At 38.5% G+C, this 21109-nt stretch overlaps 1 protein-coding gene across 1 annotated transcript in view; it reads left to right on the forward strand.

Moving 5' to 3' along the window:
* ppp2r3a (protein phosphatase 2, regulatory subunit B'', alpha) overlaps positions 1–19366 on the forward strand; it is a 230030-nt gene extending 210664 nt beyond the window's left edge. The window contains exons 8-15 of the mRNA XM_039761539.1: positions 157–243; positions 6275–6431; positions 8741–8789; positions 9133–9222; positions 9460–9635; positions 11841–11959; positions 14563–14669; positions 16053–19366. Coding sequence (XP_039617473.1) covers positions 157–243; positions 6275–6431; positions 8741–8789; positions 9133–9222; positions 9460–9635; positions 11841–11959; positions 14563–14669; positions 16053–16074 — 807 coding nt within the window. The 3' untranslated portion in view covers positions 16075–19366. The remainder of the gene's footprint in view (positions 1–156; positions 244–6274; positions 6432–8740; positions 8790–9132; positions 9223–9459; positions 9636–11840; positions 11960–14562; positions 14670–16052) is intronic.
* Positions 19367–21109: the final 1743 nt, after the last annotated feature.

Below are 21109 nucleotides of genomic sequence, written 5' to 3' on the forward strand. Positions count from 1 at the left end.
AAGTAATGACAGTTGTTGGAGTTGGAAATATCACTATGAAACTGTAAGAGCTCATATACTGTATGTTAAAAGGGACGATAATTACTTTAATCCTGGTACCATGTGCCATCAATATTTGTGTCCTGCCTAATTAAACACATTTTTATGTTTTTATAGGTGATTCAGAGGATATTCTACACAGTTAATCGGTCATGGTCAGGAAGAATTTCTATGACTGAACTAAGAAGGAGCAACTTCCTGCAGGTATCAGCATTTATGTTTCCTTTGGTTAATTAACCTTTATTTTATACGTCACTTTTCACATGCAGTATAATTCATTTTCATTACTGATAAGCGCCCCATTCTTTACAAATGTAGGTTATTACTGTGAACTTATGTTCTTGGGAATACCTCCTATACTCTCCATGTCTACATTTTTTTAGGAACAGGTGTGGCAAACTAGGTCTCAGGCTATGTCTGCTTATGATGTCAGCTAGTTTTTAATTTCAGAAGCTGCATTAGCTTCCGTTATATGAAGAGAATAAAATTCTGAAAAACAAATCAACAATTATTACCAACTGCATAAGAGGGTCAAAAAATAAATGCCAACATACTGTTACAAGTTGCTGTTTCTTATATGTACTTCTCTCCCAGGAACAGAATATGTTCACAACCTGTAACAAGTCTATTTCACGGACAACATATTTTTAGTCAGATAGCCTACTCCCCCAATAGTGAAAAACAATCCTTCATTTACACATACAGTTAGGTCCATAAATATTTGGACAGAGACAACTTTTTTCTAATTTTGGTTCTGTACATTACCATAATAAATTTTAAATGAAACAACTCAGATGCAGTTGAAGTGCAGACTTTCAGCTTTAATTCAGTGGGTTGAACAAAAAGATTGCATAATAATGTGAGGGAACTAAAGCATTTCTTTAACACAATCCCTTCATTTCAGGGGCTCAAAAGTAATTGGACAAATTATATAACTGGAAATAAAATGTTCATTTCTAATACATTACTTCATTGAAAACCCTTTGCTGGCAATGACAGCCTGAAGTCTTGAACTCATGGACATCATCAGATGCTGGGTTGCCTCCTTTTTAATGCTCTGCCAGGCCTTTACTGCAGCGGCTTTCAGTTGCTGTTTGTTTGTGGAAGTTTAGTCTTCAACAAGTGAAATGCATGCTCAATTGGGTTAAGATCAGGTGACTGACTTGGCCAATCAAGAATTTTCCACTTCTTTGCTTTAATAAACTCCTGGGTTGCTTTAGCTCTATGTTTTGGGTCATTGTCCATCTGTATCATGAAACGCCACCCAATCAATTTGACTGCATTTAGCTGGATTTGAGCAGACAGTATGTCTCTGAACACCTCAGAATTCATTCGGCTGCTTCTGTCCTGTGTCACATCATCAATAAACACTAGTGTCCCAGTGCCACTGGCAGCCATGCACGCCCAAGCCATCACACTGCCTCCACCGTGTTTTACAGATGATGTTGTATGCTTTGGATAATGAGCTGTTCCACACCTTCTCTATACTTTTCGCTTGCCATCATTCTGGTAGAGGTTGATCTTGGTTTCATCTGTCCAAAGAATGTTTTTCCAGAACTGTGCTGGCTTTTTTAGATGTTCTTTAGCAAAGTCCAATCTATCCTTTCTATTCTTGAGGCTTATGAGTGGCTTGCACCTTGCAGTGCACCCTCTGTATTTACTTTCATGCAGTCTTCTCTTTATGGTAGACTTGGATATCGATACGCCTACCCCCTGGAGAGTGTTGTTCACTTGGTTGGCTGTTCTGAAGGGGTTTCTCTTCACCATGGAAATGATTCTGCGATCATCCACCACTGTTGTCTTCTGTGGACGTCCAGGTCTTTTTGCGTTGCTGAGTTCACCAGTGCTTGCTTTCTTTCTCAGGATGTACCAAACTGTAGATTTTGCCACTCATAATATTGTAGCAATATCTCGGATGTTTTTTTCTGTTTTCGCAGCTTAAGGATAGCTTCTTTCACCTGCATGGAGAGCTCCTTTGACCGCATGTTGTCTGTTCACAGCAATATCTTCCACATGCAAGCACCACAAATCAACTCCAGGCCTTTCATCTGCTTAAATGATAATGACATAACGATGGAGTTGCCCACACCTGCCCATGAAATAGCCTTTGAGTCAATTGTCCAATTACTTTTGAGCCCCTGAAATGAAGGGATTGTGTTAAAAAAATGCTTTAGTTGCCTCTCATTTTTATGCAATCGTTTTGTTCACCCAACTCAATTAAAGCTGAAAGTCTGCACTTCAACTGCATCTGAGTTGTTTCATTTAAAATTCATTGTGGTAATGTAAAGAACTAAAATTAGAAAAAAGTTGTCTCTGTCCAAATATTTATGGACCTAATTGTATAGCCTGTTCTCTCTTTTCTCTAGGACTAGTTTGCATGTAGAGTGACTCTAAAGTTTAAAGTTCTGGTGGTTACTATTCTGTGTGTTTCAGAGAATGAGGTTGTGGAAATTTTGTGAGGGACAAAACTTGCTGAAATCATTCAATGTTTGTAAAAAATATTATAAACCATCCCATCTCTAGGTGCTGAGAAGGGCTGAAACACATATTGTCACTTCAGTAAAACCTCCTCAGTCGAACCTTATAGTTTAAAATTATAACACAGTATTTCAGAACTTACATTAAAGCAGTAGCCTAGGTAACTTAATAGTTATATAAAGTCATTACAGATCAAGTAATAAATAGACGTACATTCAATGTACTAAAACATACTCACCCACCACAGACTTAACGCTCCCATCTAAGTAAATGTAAAATTTGCTTGCACATACATCTCGCTATACCTCTGGCACTACACTCAGAGTAGTTCCACTAGTGAGACAGGTATGGAAAGAAAGACTGACATGAGATATGAGTGTAAGTCAAGGCATTGGCCTTTTGACTCAAAAGAGAAATTTGTCTGGTTATATCTGCTGTTTTTTATTTTTACTCCTTTTTTCAGGTAAACCTACCATATATATGAAAACCTAATAATCATAGCATCCAGGAGTCCATTAAACATAATTCAGGCCAAGGCTGTCTGATCAATAAATTTCATAAAATAAAAAGCAATTTCAACCATGCAGGATTATATTTTGGTAAAGATGCTAGGCATTTGAAAGCGCCATACCAGTGGTGTCTAAATCCATTTATTTTGTTACAAAATAGAAATGTGTTTATTATTAGCTTCATTTTATCAGACTGTGATATTGAAATGTTTAATATAACCATAATGCAACTATTTATGTTTTTATAAACTTTTTGGTCCTTTTTCAAACATACGTGAATATTTCTAGTTTTCATAAAATAATCAGAACTGTCAATATTCATATAGGAGTCCAATAATCATGTGGTGTGATATAAATTAAATTTGTAAAAACAAAAAAAAATAGGCAATATTAATTACACACTGAAAGATACAAATAATGTTAAAAGCAAAACATCCTGGTCTTTGAGATGGGGATGGGGGTATAAAGCTAAAGGGGATGAACAAACAAGGGAGGAAGACACTATCAAATAAGTTAGGAGAATGTGATATCCGTTGTTAATGGAAGGTCATTGCATCCTGAGTGCCTCATTGTACTTGTCATTTTCATCATCGGTGGAGTCTGAGGAACAATGAAACGAAAGAAGAGAGTTTTTACCATTCCAGAGATGGAAAGTTCTTGTGAAAAAGAGTGTTTTTCAGGGATTTTCTAAGAAATTGAACTTTTTAACCATCAATATCCACTATGAAGACTTGGTGGGCAGCAGAATAAGTTTGCTGTAAGGTTTTCATTGCAGGAAATGAAATATTTTACAGAGATAAAACATCCATGGTGAAGATAAAAAATCTCTGTGACTGATATCTGTTGAACAACTGGAAAGTGTTATTGCTTTTTATAAATGAAGGGAGATCATCAACAGGTGGTGTTAGGAAGGTGTTAAAGTTGAACTAACAGTAGTGAAACACATATACTGTACATGCAGAAAGTATGTGGCAGCGAGAGTTGTCCGTTGATTGTAGGAGTAATATAGAACTGTGAAGTTTCAAATCATGCAGAAAACAAATTGATGAGAGGGTCTTGGGGACAGCTCTAAAATTGAATCCCTTGGTGAGGAAAAATAACGAATCTTGTGAAAGATCGACAGGTATAATACCTACAACATTACTGTCAGTAGAAACTTGATTTGTTAGTGCCATTGTAGCATCTTATCCTTACTGTTGCTTAGAATATTATGGGGCTGGGAATTTGCTGAACGGATAGGGTTTGCAATAATTTTTGGTTTTGGTTTTGGTTTAATACAATTTGGTAAAAACATCAAATTCATAATAAAGAGAATTATGACTTTTTTGTATGCTTTCTGGTACATTCTAGTTGTGAAAAAAATTTGTGTTTAGAAGAAATCCTATGATGATGAGCATGTATTTATACCATGTATAGAAGAAAAAAAGGAAAAGGTCTTGGCACAAATACCTGTACAGAGGCATAATCCAACTTTAATGAGCTAAGAGGAAAATAACCCTAAGAGAGAGAGAGTCTGTGAAAATGTTAACAAGACGGCCCAGTAGTTCACAGCAATTCCTGAAGGACTTCGAAGTACTGTCGCTACCTTAATATGCATGTGTGTTAAATTAATACCTTACCAGGTTTGTCTCCTCTCACGGCTTCTTCACCCTCTTGCACTTGTCTTTCTTCTTTGCTTACTCTCTGTCAGGCACAAACCTGGTTAAAGATAAACAGAAAAAACAGTATTTAGCTTTTTTATTTTCTTGCCAGTTTCCTACTATTGTATAGTTCTTTGATTAAGTACTCTTATTTTACATCATAAAGCTTAAAGTTAGTTATAGAAGCTTATTAGTATTAGTGTGAATACTAAGATTTCATATATGCAGGAAACTAGCAATCTTAAATGCATTTTCTAATACACAGTGTAGTAATAAGTAGAATTTGTTGTGTTTAAAAAGCAAAAAAAAAGAGAGTGAGGGCAGAATTAATGCCTTTTTTAGGATGATACATTAAACAGAAAGTAGGGATTAAATTTGCAGTCTTGACGTTTGAAGTCTGTTTCATTAACAACTAGGCTTCAGTGCCTGATCATGGGTGACGAGATCTTTAAAAGACAGAATAATAACATACAGTAAGCAAGCAAATCCAATATAATTTGTAGTGTTTGGTTTTCAACCTTTCTGTAATTGAATGTTTTCCTCTTTATGTAGCAAGTCCTTATGGATGTCCTCATCTTTACATCATAAGGATCTCACTTTGATGTATTTAATATAATCTGAAACCATTTTGAGTTGAAGCAAAGTAAGAACATGTAAACCTTTTATTTGTGTAACATTCTGAGCTGAAAGAAGCGTCACTTCTAAAAGCACTAATTTGTATGTCTGCAGCTCTCCTAACTGCTAAATTTGTTCCAAATTTCATTTCTAAAGTTAATTATTTAAGACGTAGATGTCTAATCTTGGCTCTTATTGAATAGAATTTAGCCACATTTCAGTATTTTGTTAATTTTTGTAAGAATATTAAATTTTGTTAAACCTTTCAGTACATTGGAGTCGGTATTTTGCATTTTTGTACATTTTCATTTAAAATGGCACTTTATTTTACCTCCTTAATTGCTTTTAGATAATGTTCATTTAAAGTTTCAACCAGGCATTGTTATTTGTACCGATATGTCCCAGGGAAACTTGTTAAGGTGAAATTTCACGTTTTTGACCCATTTACAGTTTAGGCTGCTCAAATTATTGTGAAAGAATATAGAAGTAGACTACTGGACCATCTATTCATATGTATAAATCACATATATCTTGTTTCTTTAAAAATTTAATCTGTGCTAAATAAACATTCAAGGAAAGAGTTTGGCTATAGTGTGATGTGCCCTCAGATTAACAAATTCATTGAAATAAACCTTCTAGGCTCTACTTGAACTTGAGTTAAACAAAAATAATTTTTTTTTTTTTTTGTTTAACTGTTTTATGATTTTTGATACAAATTAGCAGTTCCTGTCTGTTACAGGTGTGGCAATCATGTTTTCCTCATTAAATGTTTAGTTTATGGCAAAGTATAATAAATTTAAATATGTATAATCCATCCCTATTGGCAGGCATTCAGCATTGTAATTTTTAAATAAACATTAAAATAGTTTAGTCTGCTTGCTCTCAAAGATTTCCATCTTTTTATCTTTCTTTATATGTAATGCTTTGAACTTCTCCACACTTAGCTCAGTCTGTACAAATGGCTATGCAAACATTGCCTCTCTCTTTTCATAGACTTTAGCCCTTCTGGAGGAGGAAGATGATATCAACCAAATTACAGATTATTTCTCCTATGAACATTTTTATGTGATCTATTGTAAATTCTGGGAACTGGACACTGACCATGACCTTTTCATTGACCAGAAAGACCTGGCAAGATACAATGATCATGGTAAGTGAAGTACAGAGCCTGGGCATCATAAAGGGGCAAGTAGATGGGGTAGGAGTGAGTGGCAGAAAAGCATTTTATGTTTTCAGAATGAATTAAATGTAATCGCTTTTGAGGAATTCTTATTTTGTTGAGATGAGCTATGTTGTGCCTGGAGACACAAAATGTGCTCAGTTGGTTATTTTTTTTAGTATGCTAAGGAAAAAGTGACCCAGAGATCAACTTCAACAATAATCTAAATAGTAACATCACAGTCTCAACCCCACTTAGTCTAGTTCAGATTTGTGATAGACGAGACAATATCCCAGCAGCATCAGAAATCAACTACAGACTGGGTGCCAGTCCATTGCAGGTCCCACTCAAGCACATCCCCACCCGGAAGCAATTTACACGTACACTGAAAAAAGTATAACATTGGTGTTGTTCATTCAACGTAAATTTTCTCTTTAAAGCAACTTTAAAGCAAAGATTAGTCAGTTAGTGTTGCAGCTTGAAATATTTGGTTTCAGATCTCAATCAAAGTAAAAAAATTTGTTTGTACCAAATTAAGTTATGGTGGACGGAATAAACGTAAAAATCCTATTTCATTTAACTTAATATTTTAGGTTGTTCATGTGCTGTGTTTGAGGAACCGTTTGTATATTCTTTCGGTCGAACTTTCCAGTTTGATGGCTTTCCAACTGCCAAAAAAGAAGAACAACTTAAAAAATAGATTTATTCAGTAAAAAAAAAAAAAACAAGTGAATTGCACCCAATCACTCTAAATGATTTGCAATCCCTCAATTTAAAAATTGTGGGATCAATAAGCTAGAAAGAATTCTATTGGTTCAGATTGAAAATATTAAGTGTGAATCATCACATTTTTTTTCTGTGTAACACACATCTTTGTGATTTGAACAGTAAAGTAGAAGCCACAGAGGCAAAAAACATGTACTGTAAATGTTGCTGGGATGGTGACAAAGTATGGGATCAGACACGAGATAGTGGATTTGTGAGGCAGCAGTGTTCACCACTGTGCCAACCCATGTAGATATTTGACTGAAGGATTCACTCTTCCATGCACTTACCAGAAAATGAATAAATTGAACTTGCTCATTGTCAACCATAGTCTGGTGCATTTAAGGTTTGCTTTTTTGATCCAACATGTTCATCTTGAACACGCCTAACAATTGTACTTCTGCACAGCTCGGGATTAAGGATTGCCCAGCAGCAGGTAATTCAGTCTTGTTTTCATAAACCACATCTTTCTCTACATATTATTTTGTTTAAATGCATAAGCTTTGTTTATTACCATCATGATAATGAAAATTGAAAGCAGCTAGAAAACATATTTAGCAAAGTCTGTCGGTACCAAAGCAAAGCAATAAAAGAGGGTGTTAGTGTTCTCTTGAACAAATAATGGACCTGTGATTATGTTTTGTTTCAGCCTGGAAGTTATTAAATAACTCTTTGTTGTCACACATGCGATTAAAAGAGCTTACATCATTTTATAAGAACGTCTGATAACTGGAGAAAACTTTGATCATCAAGTGCAGTAGAGCACACTGAGCATTTGTAACAATGCAAAAAGCAGCAGACTTAACAAGAATGAAAAAAGAGTTGTGCTCAGTTTTTCAATGCTAAGGAAACCATGGATTGTGTTTACAAGGGCATCCCTGGAAACACATTTACCGATGCCCCCCAATTTAGGATTTAATGCATTAGATGTAGCAGATTTAGAAAACAACTGACACTATTACATGCATGTTTACTGGACCTTATAATATAAATGTTCAAAACAGAGAAGTGAGTCATATATTATACGCTACAGTAATTTTATGTGAAAATAATGGAAAAATAAAATTGTAGAAATTCCCTAATTCTTTGCGTTTAGACCTATCCTTATTTTTAACTTCCAAGCACCAAAATTTAAATGGCAGCATTGTTCTTTAACTGTGCTTGCTCTTCAACTGTGGCTAAACCAGGGGCTCTTGAACATTAAGGGCTGAAAGCCTGAGGTCAGGGGCTAAAGCCCTGAAGCCCCCTCTGACGACACCACTATAGTTTAATGGAACTTTTCAGCCCTGAAATCTGCATTTGTTGATTTGCTGTGACTGACTAATTGCAAAATGCAGTTTTTCATTGCTAAAACGAAATAAAAATAATATCAGCTTATTGGACTGATTTCAATGCATTTACATATTTTAAAAGATAAAACACTTTTAAAAGGACATGTTTACTCCATCACAGCATTGTATATGCAGGAAGAAGAAAGCTGAAAACTTATTTGCATACAGTGTCATTATTTTTTAATTGTTCTCTTTCTCTTTCAGCTTTATCAAACAGAATTATAGAGAGAATATTCTCTGGGGCTGTCACAAGGTACACCGTTTTCTGTTTTGTCACATATTAGTTGTATAGATGCTTCTTAGTTATTAATGTTTATCAGCTTGATTGCAAAGTATATCAGCATTAAATCTATTGTAATAAGCAGATTTCACAAAAGTTGTTATTTGTAATAGAGTTCATGGTACTCTTATGCCAGAGATAAGGACCATCCAGAATAATCTGGTCAATGTCTCCAGGATAGCCTAGTTTGTTGTAAATTTTTTAACTCTCTTCTTAGGAATGATGGATAATTGAAGATACCATCCTTTTCATTTTAACATTTAGTAAGAGAGTTTTGCAAGAAGGGATAGTTTAACACAGCAGTTTTATTTGACAGGGGCAACTCTGCACAGAAAGAAGGTCGCATGAGTTATGCAGATTTCGTGTGGTACCTGATCTCCGAAGAGGATAAGAAGAACGCTACAAGGTATTCATTTATATGCTCCTGTTGTGCAAAATTGACAGTAAACTCAGATGTCATAAGTTATGGTGCATAAAATGTGGGATTATCATCTTGGGTGTAGATTTTAGGTTATCTATCCACAAAATACTCTTATTTAAGGAATGACTACCTGTATCTGGGACTGATGTATTGCTATCTGAATGACCAGAGCAAAGTTTTGAGCAGTCCAGCAGACTCTGCTGTCCATTTTGGTTTTTGTAGTGCTGAATACTGGTTCCGGTGTATGGACCTGGATGGGGATGGAGTGCTGTCCATGTATGAACTAGAGTACTTTTATGAAGAACAGTGTGAGCGAATGGAAGGAATGGGCATTGAGCCTCTACAATTTCATGACCTTCTGTGTCAGATGCTTGACCTTGTAAAGCCAGAATGCAAAGGTAAGGCCTGTCTTTTCCTGATATTGTGCTTGATTTATTATTTTGTGTCTGCATACTGTAATATTCAAACTCCGTAATCAGAGAGAAAAGATTTGGCAGTTGAGAGTGTCATGATTCAGTTCAGTTCAGTTAATTCTTACTATGATTACTTTCACTAATAAGCTGAATATTCTATACAAAAATAAGAAAAAAGAAAGGCAAAATCAATACAAAACATAATATTGAAACATAAACAAAGAAATATCATGTAATATAAACAAGAATATACATATATACAGCGTGATTTTACGTTCCAGTTCCAGCTCTCCCAGATCAATCATATAATGAAATGGATAGAATACAGATATGAAATGTAACATGGAGCGTCTATCACAAAGCCCTCTACAGGAATAGCAGTTGTTCCAGGTTACTGTTCAGGGAGACAGTGTCACTTAAAAAAATTACTTAGGCAGACAAACATTTTGATAAGGAAGGTGATCCTGAAGCTACCGAGCTTCCCAGTCTTAGTCCTAAACCTGCCATACTCCATGACCCTGAGCCTGCAAAAAACTGTGTCACTAACTGGTAACATACAACTGCATATGAACTAAAAAATGGAGGGGTGAGTAAAGTATAACTCAGCTGAAGAAAGTCTGTAAATGAGCCACCTCTTTCCATGCCAGTTGCCAAGTTTGCTAATAGCTTATCCGTTTGTTTCACTGAAGTCTTAGAACTCTGTTCAACAGAAAGGGTATTTCTGTTTACACTCCAGTGTTTGCTCCATTTCATTAACCCTAAGGCTTGAAATCTTTGGTTTCACTTCTACTGTTGCCTTTGGGTTTTTTTTTAGTTAATTCTTCTTTGATTCTAGCTTGCCCACCTTTTTGTTGTTTTGTTATTTGGTGAATTGGCAAAAACAAAGTGTTTGCTTCAGTTACGCTTCAGTCTTGGGCCACCTCATAGCTTTGCAGTCCCAAAGTGATTCAAATTTTTGAAAGTATATTATGAGCAATATTAGTTTTGCCAGCTGTTTTTCATTTAGCATTTGGAACATTAGAACAATCTAGAAGAGAACAGGCCATTCGACCCAACAAAGTTTGTCAGTCCTATTCACTTAATTATTCTAAAATAACATCAAGTCGAGTTTGAAAGTCCCTAAAGTCAACCACACTACTTGGTAGTTTATTGCACATGTCTGTGATTCTCAATGTAAAGAAAAACGTACTCATGTTTGTGTGAAATTTACCCTTAGCAAGTTTCCAACTGTGTCTCCTTATTCTCGATTTCTCAATCCACTGTACTAATTTCCTTCCTCATTTTAAACATTTTAGTCATGTCTTCTCTTAATATCCTTTTGCTTAAACTGAAAAGGCTTAACTCTTTCAATCTTTCTTCACAATTCATCCCCTGCAGTCATGGAATCAGCCCAGTTGCTCTAATGTGGACTTTTTCTATATTTCTATATATTAGTCTTCTTCTATGCAGCACATTATTTTAGAGTTAGTTACATTTTATTTCAATTTACTAAAAGCAAAGATGCCTAACTTGCAGTTTAGTTGACAAAAAAAAAATATTTTAGTCAAATTTGACTCTATACATACCTGTACTTGTTTTTTGTATTTTAGTTCTAGATGTACGTTTACTTATTTAGTTATTTTCTGAATTCAGTTCTCCCAGTTCAGCATCCTGAGGTGCCGGTCCCAGCAGTGTTGGCACACAACAGAAGCCAGCCCTGGACACATGAGCCTGAGTCAATGCATGGTCATGAACACAGCCATATCCCCCACACTGAGGGATTTTAGGCACACCAGTTAACACATCTTTAGAATGGGGGAGACCAGAGCTCACAAAAGGAATCCACATGCAGGGGAGGAATGTGCAGCCTTCTTGGCTATGTGGAGTAGAATGGACTTCAGAGCTGGTCTCTTGTCTAACCACTGCATATCCGGGACACTTGCAAGTAGAGATCATAAGATATCAGTGAGAAGTAGTGCTGTAGTACGTTGTGAAGATGTAACCACAAAGTTACTAGTGTGTTTGTAACGAGAGATCTTGCATGAATATGAACTACCTGATTCATCGGAACTATGGAGTTCTTTCCTTATTTTTTCAATGTCATATTTTCATCATAATTTTAGCGGAGTTGATATAATACTATAGCAGTAAAATATTTCTTGTATTTTATGTGGCTTATATTAACATAATCTTTTTTTTTTTTTTTTGAAGGCAAAATCTTTCTCAGAGATCTGAAAAGATGCAGAATGGCTCACATATTCTATGACACATTCTTCAACCTAGAAAAGTACCTTGATCATGAACAGAGAGATCCCTTTGCAGTGCAAAAGGTACGTCTGCAGTCTTATAAATAAGGCTTTATATTATATTATAAATATAACCGATCAGGTGCCACATAGATGGATGTGCAACTGTTAAAGATGTTGGTGTTCACGCTTCGATGTTTCAAACAGAACTCAAAAAGAACGAGTCACTAAGTTGAGCTGAACCATTGACTGTTCATTAATGAAAGTGGAAAATTGAAGAAAATGCTTTTGTCTGTTTTTCACAATGCAGACACTGTTTTATTTCTGCCCTAATGATGCCCTGAATGTATAGGTTTAACAAGACAATATTGTTGTGTATGGAGTACATTAAAATTATTTCTTACTCATGCAACACATCATCAACCTCAAGTGCTGTGAGTAGAACTACCTTACCTTTAAATGTTGACTCCATTGCCTGAAAAAAATCCGAGGAAAGATTACAGCATCATCTGCCATTAGGGGACATGTCAGCATTCATTCAAATGCTGATGACACCAAGCTGCACAATGGGTTACAGTTATAAATCTGAACGTGTTATGATGAAAAATATAAGTAAATTGTCTAATTATAATGCAGATACCATTATTAGCATTTTTAGGATTTGAACATTTGACCAAAGCACACTTGCAAAAAAGAGGCATGACGTGAGAGATAAACATGCTTAGTATCTGCTTGTGTCTACAAAATTGGGAATGCTTAAGGAGTAAAAAGGACGCCAAGCAAAGTAGATCTTACATTTTCAACCTATAATGTTTACCATTTTTATTATTTAAAATTGTAGATTATGTAGTAAAATATCAGTCCAAAGAAAGATAATCTTCACTCTGTTAATTTATTAATGCGTTTTTGTTTCAATTTGGTTTATTTTTTTATGTATTTTTATACTGGAATTATTCTATTATTGAAATTAATATTTTATACTGAACTTATTATGTGCCATCATCTCTTGAAAGTATTATCCACCTTAATAAAAGGACATGTGTCTGTGTATATGTGTGTCTGTCCAGCTGCCATGTCATTTCAACAGATGGCACATCAGAAACGTTAACACTGCTTTTATGAATGCCATACCAAATGGCAGTTAACAGAGACATATACATTGCATTTGTCACTTCAACAGATGGTGCATCATAAACATTAACACTGCTTTTATAAATCCCATATCAAATGGCATGTAACAAACATGCATTATAATTGTTTTTTCAGCAGATTACACATCACAAACATTTTTAGTAATGCATTTTATTACTACAAATGTTTGTGATGTACCATCTGCTGGAATGACAAATGCAATGCATTTTATTGCTACATGCATTAGAAACTACATTCCAACAGATGGTGCACTGCATACCATAAGGCTGAAGTCTGTGTTGATTACTTACATTTCAACCTGTCTTAGACTGGGAGCACAGTTAATCTATATATATATATATATACAGTATATCTAAAAATCAATGTATGTATGTTTGTTCCAGCATCACATCTGAATGGCTGGAGCGATTTTCATGAAACTTGGTACACATATTCCTCATTGGTCGACTAAAAATACTGTAGGGTGAAATCAACCCTAACCCTTCTGGGTAGGGTGGGGGTGATCTTGCAGTCTTGTATGCATGTTTTCATCCAGTTGACACTCAGAATAACCACCAGACAGAGAACTGAAGGCGACTGCCAGCACCACCACCCCCTGTTTCTTTTGAACTTAAATAGACTTGGCTGGCTCCAAGAGTCAACTGGATGATAACATACATACAAGACCACAAAACAAACATGTTGGTAAATCTTCATTATTTGTTAATGTATTTTTAAAGTTGTGGTTTTTTTATTATATTTTTCTCAAACAATTAAAAAAAAAAACAACTTTATTTTTCTCCCGGGCAACAGTGGGTATTTCAGCTAGTAAAGAAATAAATGGGAAGAAGTGCAAGCAACATAGTACCACTGGTGATGGATTTGTCACTCATATTTATGGTTTCACTGGTGCTTTACAGATAACACTACTCTAGGATAAGATTTTCCCAGCATGCAGTTCAAAATCCTCACATAGCCTCTACTTGTAGAAGTGAGAACACAGACTTTCTGATGATAGTTAGTGAACAAAGCTGCTCTTCCTTATGGAACATGTTAACGTGACCAAGATGTGTACACCAGGACCGGCTTACTTGCAGATGAGCAGGATATCTCGAGCTGCATGGAACAATGATGGACAGATTCTGTTGGTAATTCATATATGAGCCTTATTGCCCCACTCCACTGCCTAAGAGCAGCTAATGCTAAGAAGAAATGCTAGAATGAGAAGTTGATAAAAAAAACTTTAAAACTTATAAATGAAATATAAGCACAGGCAATGTTTATATATTTAAGTCATTTTCTTCAGTTTAGTTTCTAACCTTCTTTCTAACCCCTCCAGTCCAACTTACTGTCTCAGGAAGTTGATGCTTAACTCAACAGCATCAGACACGAGGAAGCAGCAAGTCCTGCACGGGATCCCGGCTACTCTCAGGGCACACTGACGTTTTGTTATAAATTTCCTCCCATTGTCTCCAGCTTAGAAATGTATGCAAAGAATTTGACTCACTATTAAATTTGGCAAAAAAAAAAAACGTTTTCTTTCCTGCCCCCCACAGGACATTGAAAATGATGGCCCAGAACCTTCTGACTGGGACAAGTATGCAGCTGAGGAGTATGAAATTCTGGTGGGCGAAGAAGCTGCCAACGAGCAGTTACAGGAGGGGTGAGTCTTCATGGTATCTCCCAGGGATTGGTCCACAGTTCTAGTGTGGCCTGGGATGCCATCTTTGTGAAGTGTGCTGATCCTTGTTATGTCTGTGTAGATTTTCTTGCTTGTTTGCCCATTTCATCCATAATCACAGTACACAGCACATGTGATGTACTGTTTGTCTCAAAACAAGCCCTTGCTGTAACACCAGCCCAGCTGAGGCCACACAATGGTCTGTTTCCTCTGGTTGTTGAGAAGCTTGCGGGTTTCCTGTAGGATTCCTTCCACCTCCTGTAGACTAAAGATATAGGGTTGAGTTGAGAGCAGTTGGCGAAGTCTGGGTCTGTGCGTGACTGTTCCTTCTGATAGACTGATACTCCATTGTGGTTAGGCCGTAGAACTGTAGAAATATTCTAACAGAAAATAGGAGCCTAAATGAAATTGCTGAAGATGTTAATAAACATAGAAGGGCATGGCAGAATCAAGGGCACTACCAAGATGGCAAAGTTCTCTAATAAGGCACCATAAAAGAGGGTTCTAGTGCATACTGCAAGTGTTGTGAAACAGGAGCCGCTAAAGTGGTGTAGATGCTGTCATGCGTGGCACCCCAGAGTTGTAGCAGCCAAGAGCACCAGTGTGACTGAGAAAATGAGGACAGGCAACTCAGCAGACACTAGGAGGCTTGATCCTGTACTTGTGGAGAGACACCGAGGCCCTGGAAGCATGACAGGAGGCCATAAGGACACCAGAGTTACAGGTGACTGCACGGAGTCTGTAGGTGGAGAGGCCTGGGCAGAGTTTGGCCATTTCAGGTTGAGTTTGAGGAAGAGAAGAGCTGGACGGGAGAACAGGGCTGTATGAGAGAGAAAAGGGAGGCGAGAGGTTGGGGGGCTTGGTGAGGTGATTTGTGGTCCGGCACCTGAACAGATGGCCCCAACTAGATGACTTAAACATAAAGGTGTTTACCAAGTCCCCAGAAGGCAGCAGACTTTCTTGCTTTGACTTCCTCTTGTATTTTGCGTCCCCTCTTTGTGTGGCCCTCTCATCTTCCTTCGCTTGGCATTCCTTTACCACCAGCTTGCTCTCCTTTCACAACACGTGCAGGCAGTGGGGCGTAGTGGTTAAGGCTTTGGACTTAAGACGCCGAGGATACTACTTGACACCATGTGACCCTGAGCAAGTCACATCACCTGCCTGTGTTCCAAAAGAAATGTAATGAATCATATCACAAATGTCACCTCGGATGAAGGCATCAGCCAAATACAGTACACACTGTACATGTAAAATGTAGTCAACATGGCATGTAGTAACAAAGCTAGTAGTAAAAGGTTTTATGTGCATGTTTTGAATTTTTTGGTTTTATTTACTGTCAATATCTTTTATTTGTTCTTTTTTTAGTTCATTTGAAGATGATTACTAATCCGACAAACTGTCAATTCCATCAGAGAATCGGAAACAAGACACACACAATTGTCTTTTCTGATCTTCAGTCGTAGAAGAGAAGAACAGATCACACTACCTGAAAGTTAGATTTCTCAAGTTACTGCTGGTGATCATTCTCCAGTTGGACACGACCTTTTGTTTTCCATTTAAAACAAACCACATTTAAAAGGATTCCCTTACATTTCGAAAGACTGTTTTGTCCGTCTGTGTATAAAAGCTGCTTGGACTCTTACTTGCTTTTTGTTTTAGTGCAATATGTCTTAAGGCAATCAGATGATCAGATGGGTGTATTTCTTTCTGTTGCATTGTGTGATGACATGACGATGACTTTGATCTTCTGTTGAGGAGCGCAGTTCCAGATGTCCGCTGTGTTGAGAGATTCTGCCAAAAATGAGCGCGAGAGCTCCTCACTGTGGACAGTATTAGTAGTGCAGTGTTAGTCAAGCCTTGCAGCTGAGCTTCTATGCATACCAGTGTGTGTGTGCGTGTGTGTGTGTGTGTGTGCCAATCTGTGCATAAACATACACTGTATGCTCGAATTATGACATGATGGGACCCCCTGCGCACAAAAAGCGTCACACAGAAGTAGCAAGTGGCGGACACACTTCTGACAATCGTATTTTAGAGCGGAAAATGTGCAACCAACTTACAGGATTTATTGACCTAGGCTGAGGCGAGCATAATATCAAATATGACTCCCCATTCTAGCACTTTTTGGTTTTTTTGTACATAATAACTAACCGTTTATTGGAGCTGCAGGTTCTCCGTTCCCGGTTTGTGTGTCCCAGTGTTGTTGTTGCTGTTAATATCGTCCCATAAGCAATAAAGCTTCATCCTCCAATTATAACGTGGCTGAAATGCTGCTGAGCTCTACTGCAGGTATTCAGGTATTGGTGGCCATTCTGAGAAGCTTGGCAGTGCCTTTGGTTTGCCCTCTCACTATTGCTGATGGTCCGTGGTGCTGTCAATTCATGTGGAGTTTAGCCCAAACACTGATGGAAAGCTGGAGACCTGAGGGGCTTTTCTGGAGTCCAGTCACTCCATCAGTCCTCTCTGCCATTCACGTAATTTGATTCCTTCTGCGGTAAAATAGTTTTTTCGTCTATTCTCTGAAGTAACTGAATTCTTCGTTTGAAGCAGTGGCCATGCAAGTGACTGGCGTCCGTCAAGGACAGATTCCTGCCTTGAGCCCAGTGTGGCTGGGAAAGGTTGAGGCCTCCACGACTCAGCAGTATTAGACGTCGACTTGCCATGTGTAATTCTGACCAACATGTTGACACTCTCGGACGCCACACTAAACGAGAACATATTAAGACTGAATATTCAGAATTGGTATGGGAAAGAGAATCCAGAACAAGCCAGCCTGACATGCAGTTGAATTTCTTCTTCAGAGTGCAGAAATGCAGCAGGCAGAGCCGATGACGGAAGGAAGGATGTCGGAGGAGCCTGTGCAAAGCATGGCGTGAGAGAGCTGCTCAGGCACTGCAAGGTCCGTCACTCCAGGAAGACGAGGCTGTCCAACGTGGGCATTCTAAAGAAGCGACGTGAAAGTGAGAATCGACCAAAAAGCAACCGAATGTTACAAGAGTGTTGCTCTGAAGGCCAGGATGCAGAGTTCAGGTAGTTCAAGAATTTGCTGAATTTCCTGGCCCTGTGTTCGCCACCATCTACAAACACCATGGAATTCCAAAAAAAGGCCAGCTGAGCAGTTGCACTTCTTCTTTGTTGTTGTTCTTATGCAATACCAAGATTGTTCTCTGTAAAGCGCCTTGATGAGTCCTCCGTCACAGTGCAATGTTGGAGAGACTCGGGGGCAAGACGGCCACATGCCCAGTGTCATAGCATGATGAGTGCCATCCTGAAGCAGCTTCCTGTCCAACTCCTTCAGGACAAAGCCATACTTAGGGTCCGCTTGTTTTAGTAGGTTCTTGTTCACCATGATGATGGAGAGTGATGACACGACATGCCTGACTTAACTCTGTACACGTGACTGCTACCGCCACCAGCGTTTTAGGAATGGTGGCTTCTAACGGTGCTCTAGTTCAAACCTACAGTGCACATGTGAGTGGAGGATGAGAGAAAGAAAACGGAGGATGGCATGTTGGTGGCCCTGTGAGCAGCGTCTTCCATACTTTGCAGGCCTATAGTTGAGCCGTCAGATGTGTTGACCTCAGCGTTAACAGTTTTTTTAACACGTCCTCCTATTCATCTGTAACCTAAACTACATGGAGGGGGCGACTCGTGACGCCTTCTGCTTGTGGCAGTAATTCCTTGTGTACATCACGCCATTGCTCCACACATTTCAGAAACTTGCAGGCGGAGTGTGCAGTGTGAGCTGGCCAGTCTCGCCATCAGAACTGAGGACAAACGCCAAGAGGCCAATAGGGGCGTCCGGCTCACTTGATTGGCTAAGCTGACTTGTGAAAGGCCGTCAGGTGTCTGCTGCAGCCACGCGCCACCTTCTTCAGCGTCTGCCGTCATGTCATTGTATGTAAACACTTTTGTAAGTAGTGTAAAAAGGCCAAATGTGCTAAGCTGCGATCTGTATTGTAAAATGTGCCAGAAGTAGCCGACATTATCGGAGAGAAATTGCTTTAGATGTTATCTTTTCCCTCTTTTATTTTTATTTTTTTTTTACTGCTGCTGAGTGGCAGGGGTTTTTAAAAACGGAATAAAGTTAATTTTCTGACAGTGTCAGGGTGTAACATAACACGGGGTAGGGGCTCATGGGGTGGGCGGCATTGGAATTGTGCTGTGTGTCGACGACGACAATCAACTGGATGTTTCAATTGAATTTACTGTAGAAGCAGCGTTTGCGTTCGTTCTTCTTCTTCTAGCAATAACCCAAGTGTACTGGGGAGCGCGGTCCCAATCGCAATGTGAGCAAACGCCTGAATGAAGACTTGACCTGAAAACTGCCATTTGGACTCCAGGATTTTTTTCTATAAGCTCTATGCAAATGGGATTGTTTGGTGAGAAGCGAGCGGTGTGCCGACTACAAGTTGCATTTTTATTGACTGAAGTTGTAAACATTTTGCCTTCCGGATTAATTCTCTTAGTAGTGCGTAACACACGTTTGAGTTGAAAATGGTGAGATGTTTTTGACGCATTTAATTTACCAGGTGTATGTTTTGCTGACGCTATGACAAAACCGGTGCGGACCCCTCGGGGGGTTTTGAATTAATTCCCGGTTTAGCATGGCAGTATTCTTTTTTTTTTTTTTCTTTTGCTTTGTTTTTATGGAATTTAAATAAAGAATTTTAACGTTATGTGTGTTTGTGTCCATTTACTTTTATTTTGCCACAAACTTAAAATGGATTAATGAAGGGCTGAGAATGTGAAGTTCTGGCCACACAAACATTTTCAGAGGGTAACAACCTGAGCCTTCCAGTCTGTGCAAAATCCAAGCCAAATCAAACTATAAATACAGTCAACAGTTTCAGTTTGTACAAATTCTGTTACAGTGACCAGCGGCCCGCAGCCCACATGAGTGTAGGTGGGCATTGAGGGTTGCTGCCTGACTTGTACCCTGCACTGCCTTGGGCTGGGCTGAACTTGGGTTAGATGGCGCCCTGATCTGTGGAGTACAAGTCCAAGGAGGTTATACTCAACCTTTATAATGCACTGGTGAGGCCTCATCTTGAGTACTGTGTGCAGTTTTGGTCTCCAGGCTACAAAAAGGACATAGCAGCGCTAGAAAAGGTCCAGAGAAGAGCGACTAGGCTGATTCCAGGGCTACAGGGGTTGAATTATGAGGAAAGATTAAAAGAGCTGAGCCTTTACAGTTTAAGAAAAGAAGATTAAGAGATGACATGATTGAAGTGTTTAAAATTATGAAGGGAGTTAGTACAGTGGATCGAGACTGTTATTTTAAAATGAGTTCATCAAGAACACGGAGACACAGTTAGAAACTTGTTAAGGGTAAATTTCGCACAAACATTAGGAAGTTTTTCTTTACACAAAGAACGATAGACACTTGGAATAAGTTACCAAGTAGTGTACAGTGTAGACAGTAGACAGTGACGTTAGGGACTTTCAAAACTCGACTTGATGTTTTCTTGGAGGAAGCAAGTGGATAGGACTGGCGAGCTTTGTGGGGCTGAATGGCCTGTTCTCGTCTAGAGTGTTCTAAAAACTGCACTTTGGTCACACTTGTGGAAGGCTTATCAGCTAAACAGTACCTGACCATCCATTTTTTATTTTGTCCATCACTATTGTGCTCCTCCACCTAATACTAAAGTCTCTTCCTGCCAGCCCTGGCCACCTTTAACTGCCATCAAACAAAACAAACACCAGGCACAGTGAGACCTGCTGGCTGTGTGGGTGCCATTCTCTGCCAGCAACAGGAGCTGCCTGGCGTATTTGGGAGATCGGTGCGCGCATCTGAGCTTCACATTACCTCCAACCTCACTTGCTGGTTTCCATGCCATTAGGGCAGCAGTCCCACCCAGGGTCTTGGGTCTACTCACATCCCGAAGGTGTGCTGGCGAGGCCAACATGAAAGCAGCCCTGCAAAGGGTTGGCATGCTTTGAAGAGTAACCAGTGGTGGCACAGTGGGTACCAGCTTAACTAAACAGGCAGGTAAGAGGAGGATTGAATGGACACCCTTGTGGACTTTCTGCCCCACTTTTGCATTGTAACGATACTCACGTCATCATTGTGAAAGGGATACTAAACTGTGAGACAACTGCCCGGGTTAATGACACTATTACTGCCCAGATAATGTTTGGCTCCATTTGGGTTAATCAATTAAAAAAAATCTCTCTGTTTCACTGTGTGTTTAAACTCCTCTTCATTTCCTCTCTCTCATTCATAACTACATTTTACTTTATTTATCACAGCACTCTATGAGAGGTGCTACAGAAAGATCAACTGAAAAATAGCCTGAAAATTAGCCAGATGTAAACTACAGAAGAACAGATTTAACGACACACACCACTTTGGCCAGGCTCAGTCGCCACCCTCTGTCAACAGCTTTAAACGGCAATAAATGAAGGGCTTTAGAGATTCT

The sequence above is a fragment of the Polypterus senegalus genome, chromosome 1, assembly GCF_016835505.1.
Source record: "Polypterus senegalus isolate Bchr_013 chromosome 1, ASM1683550v1, whole genome shotgun sequence".
Lineage (NCBI taxonomy): Eukaryota > Metazoa > Chordata > Cladistia > Polypteriformes > Polypteridae > Polypterus > Polypterus senegalus.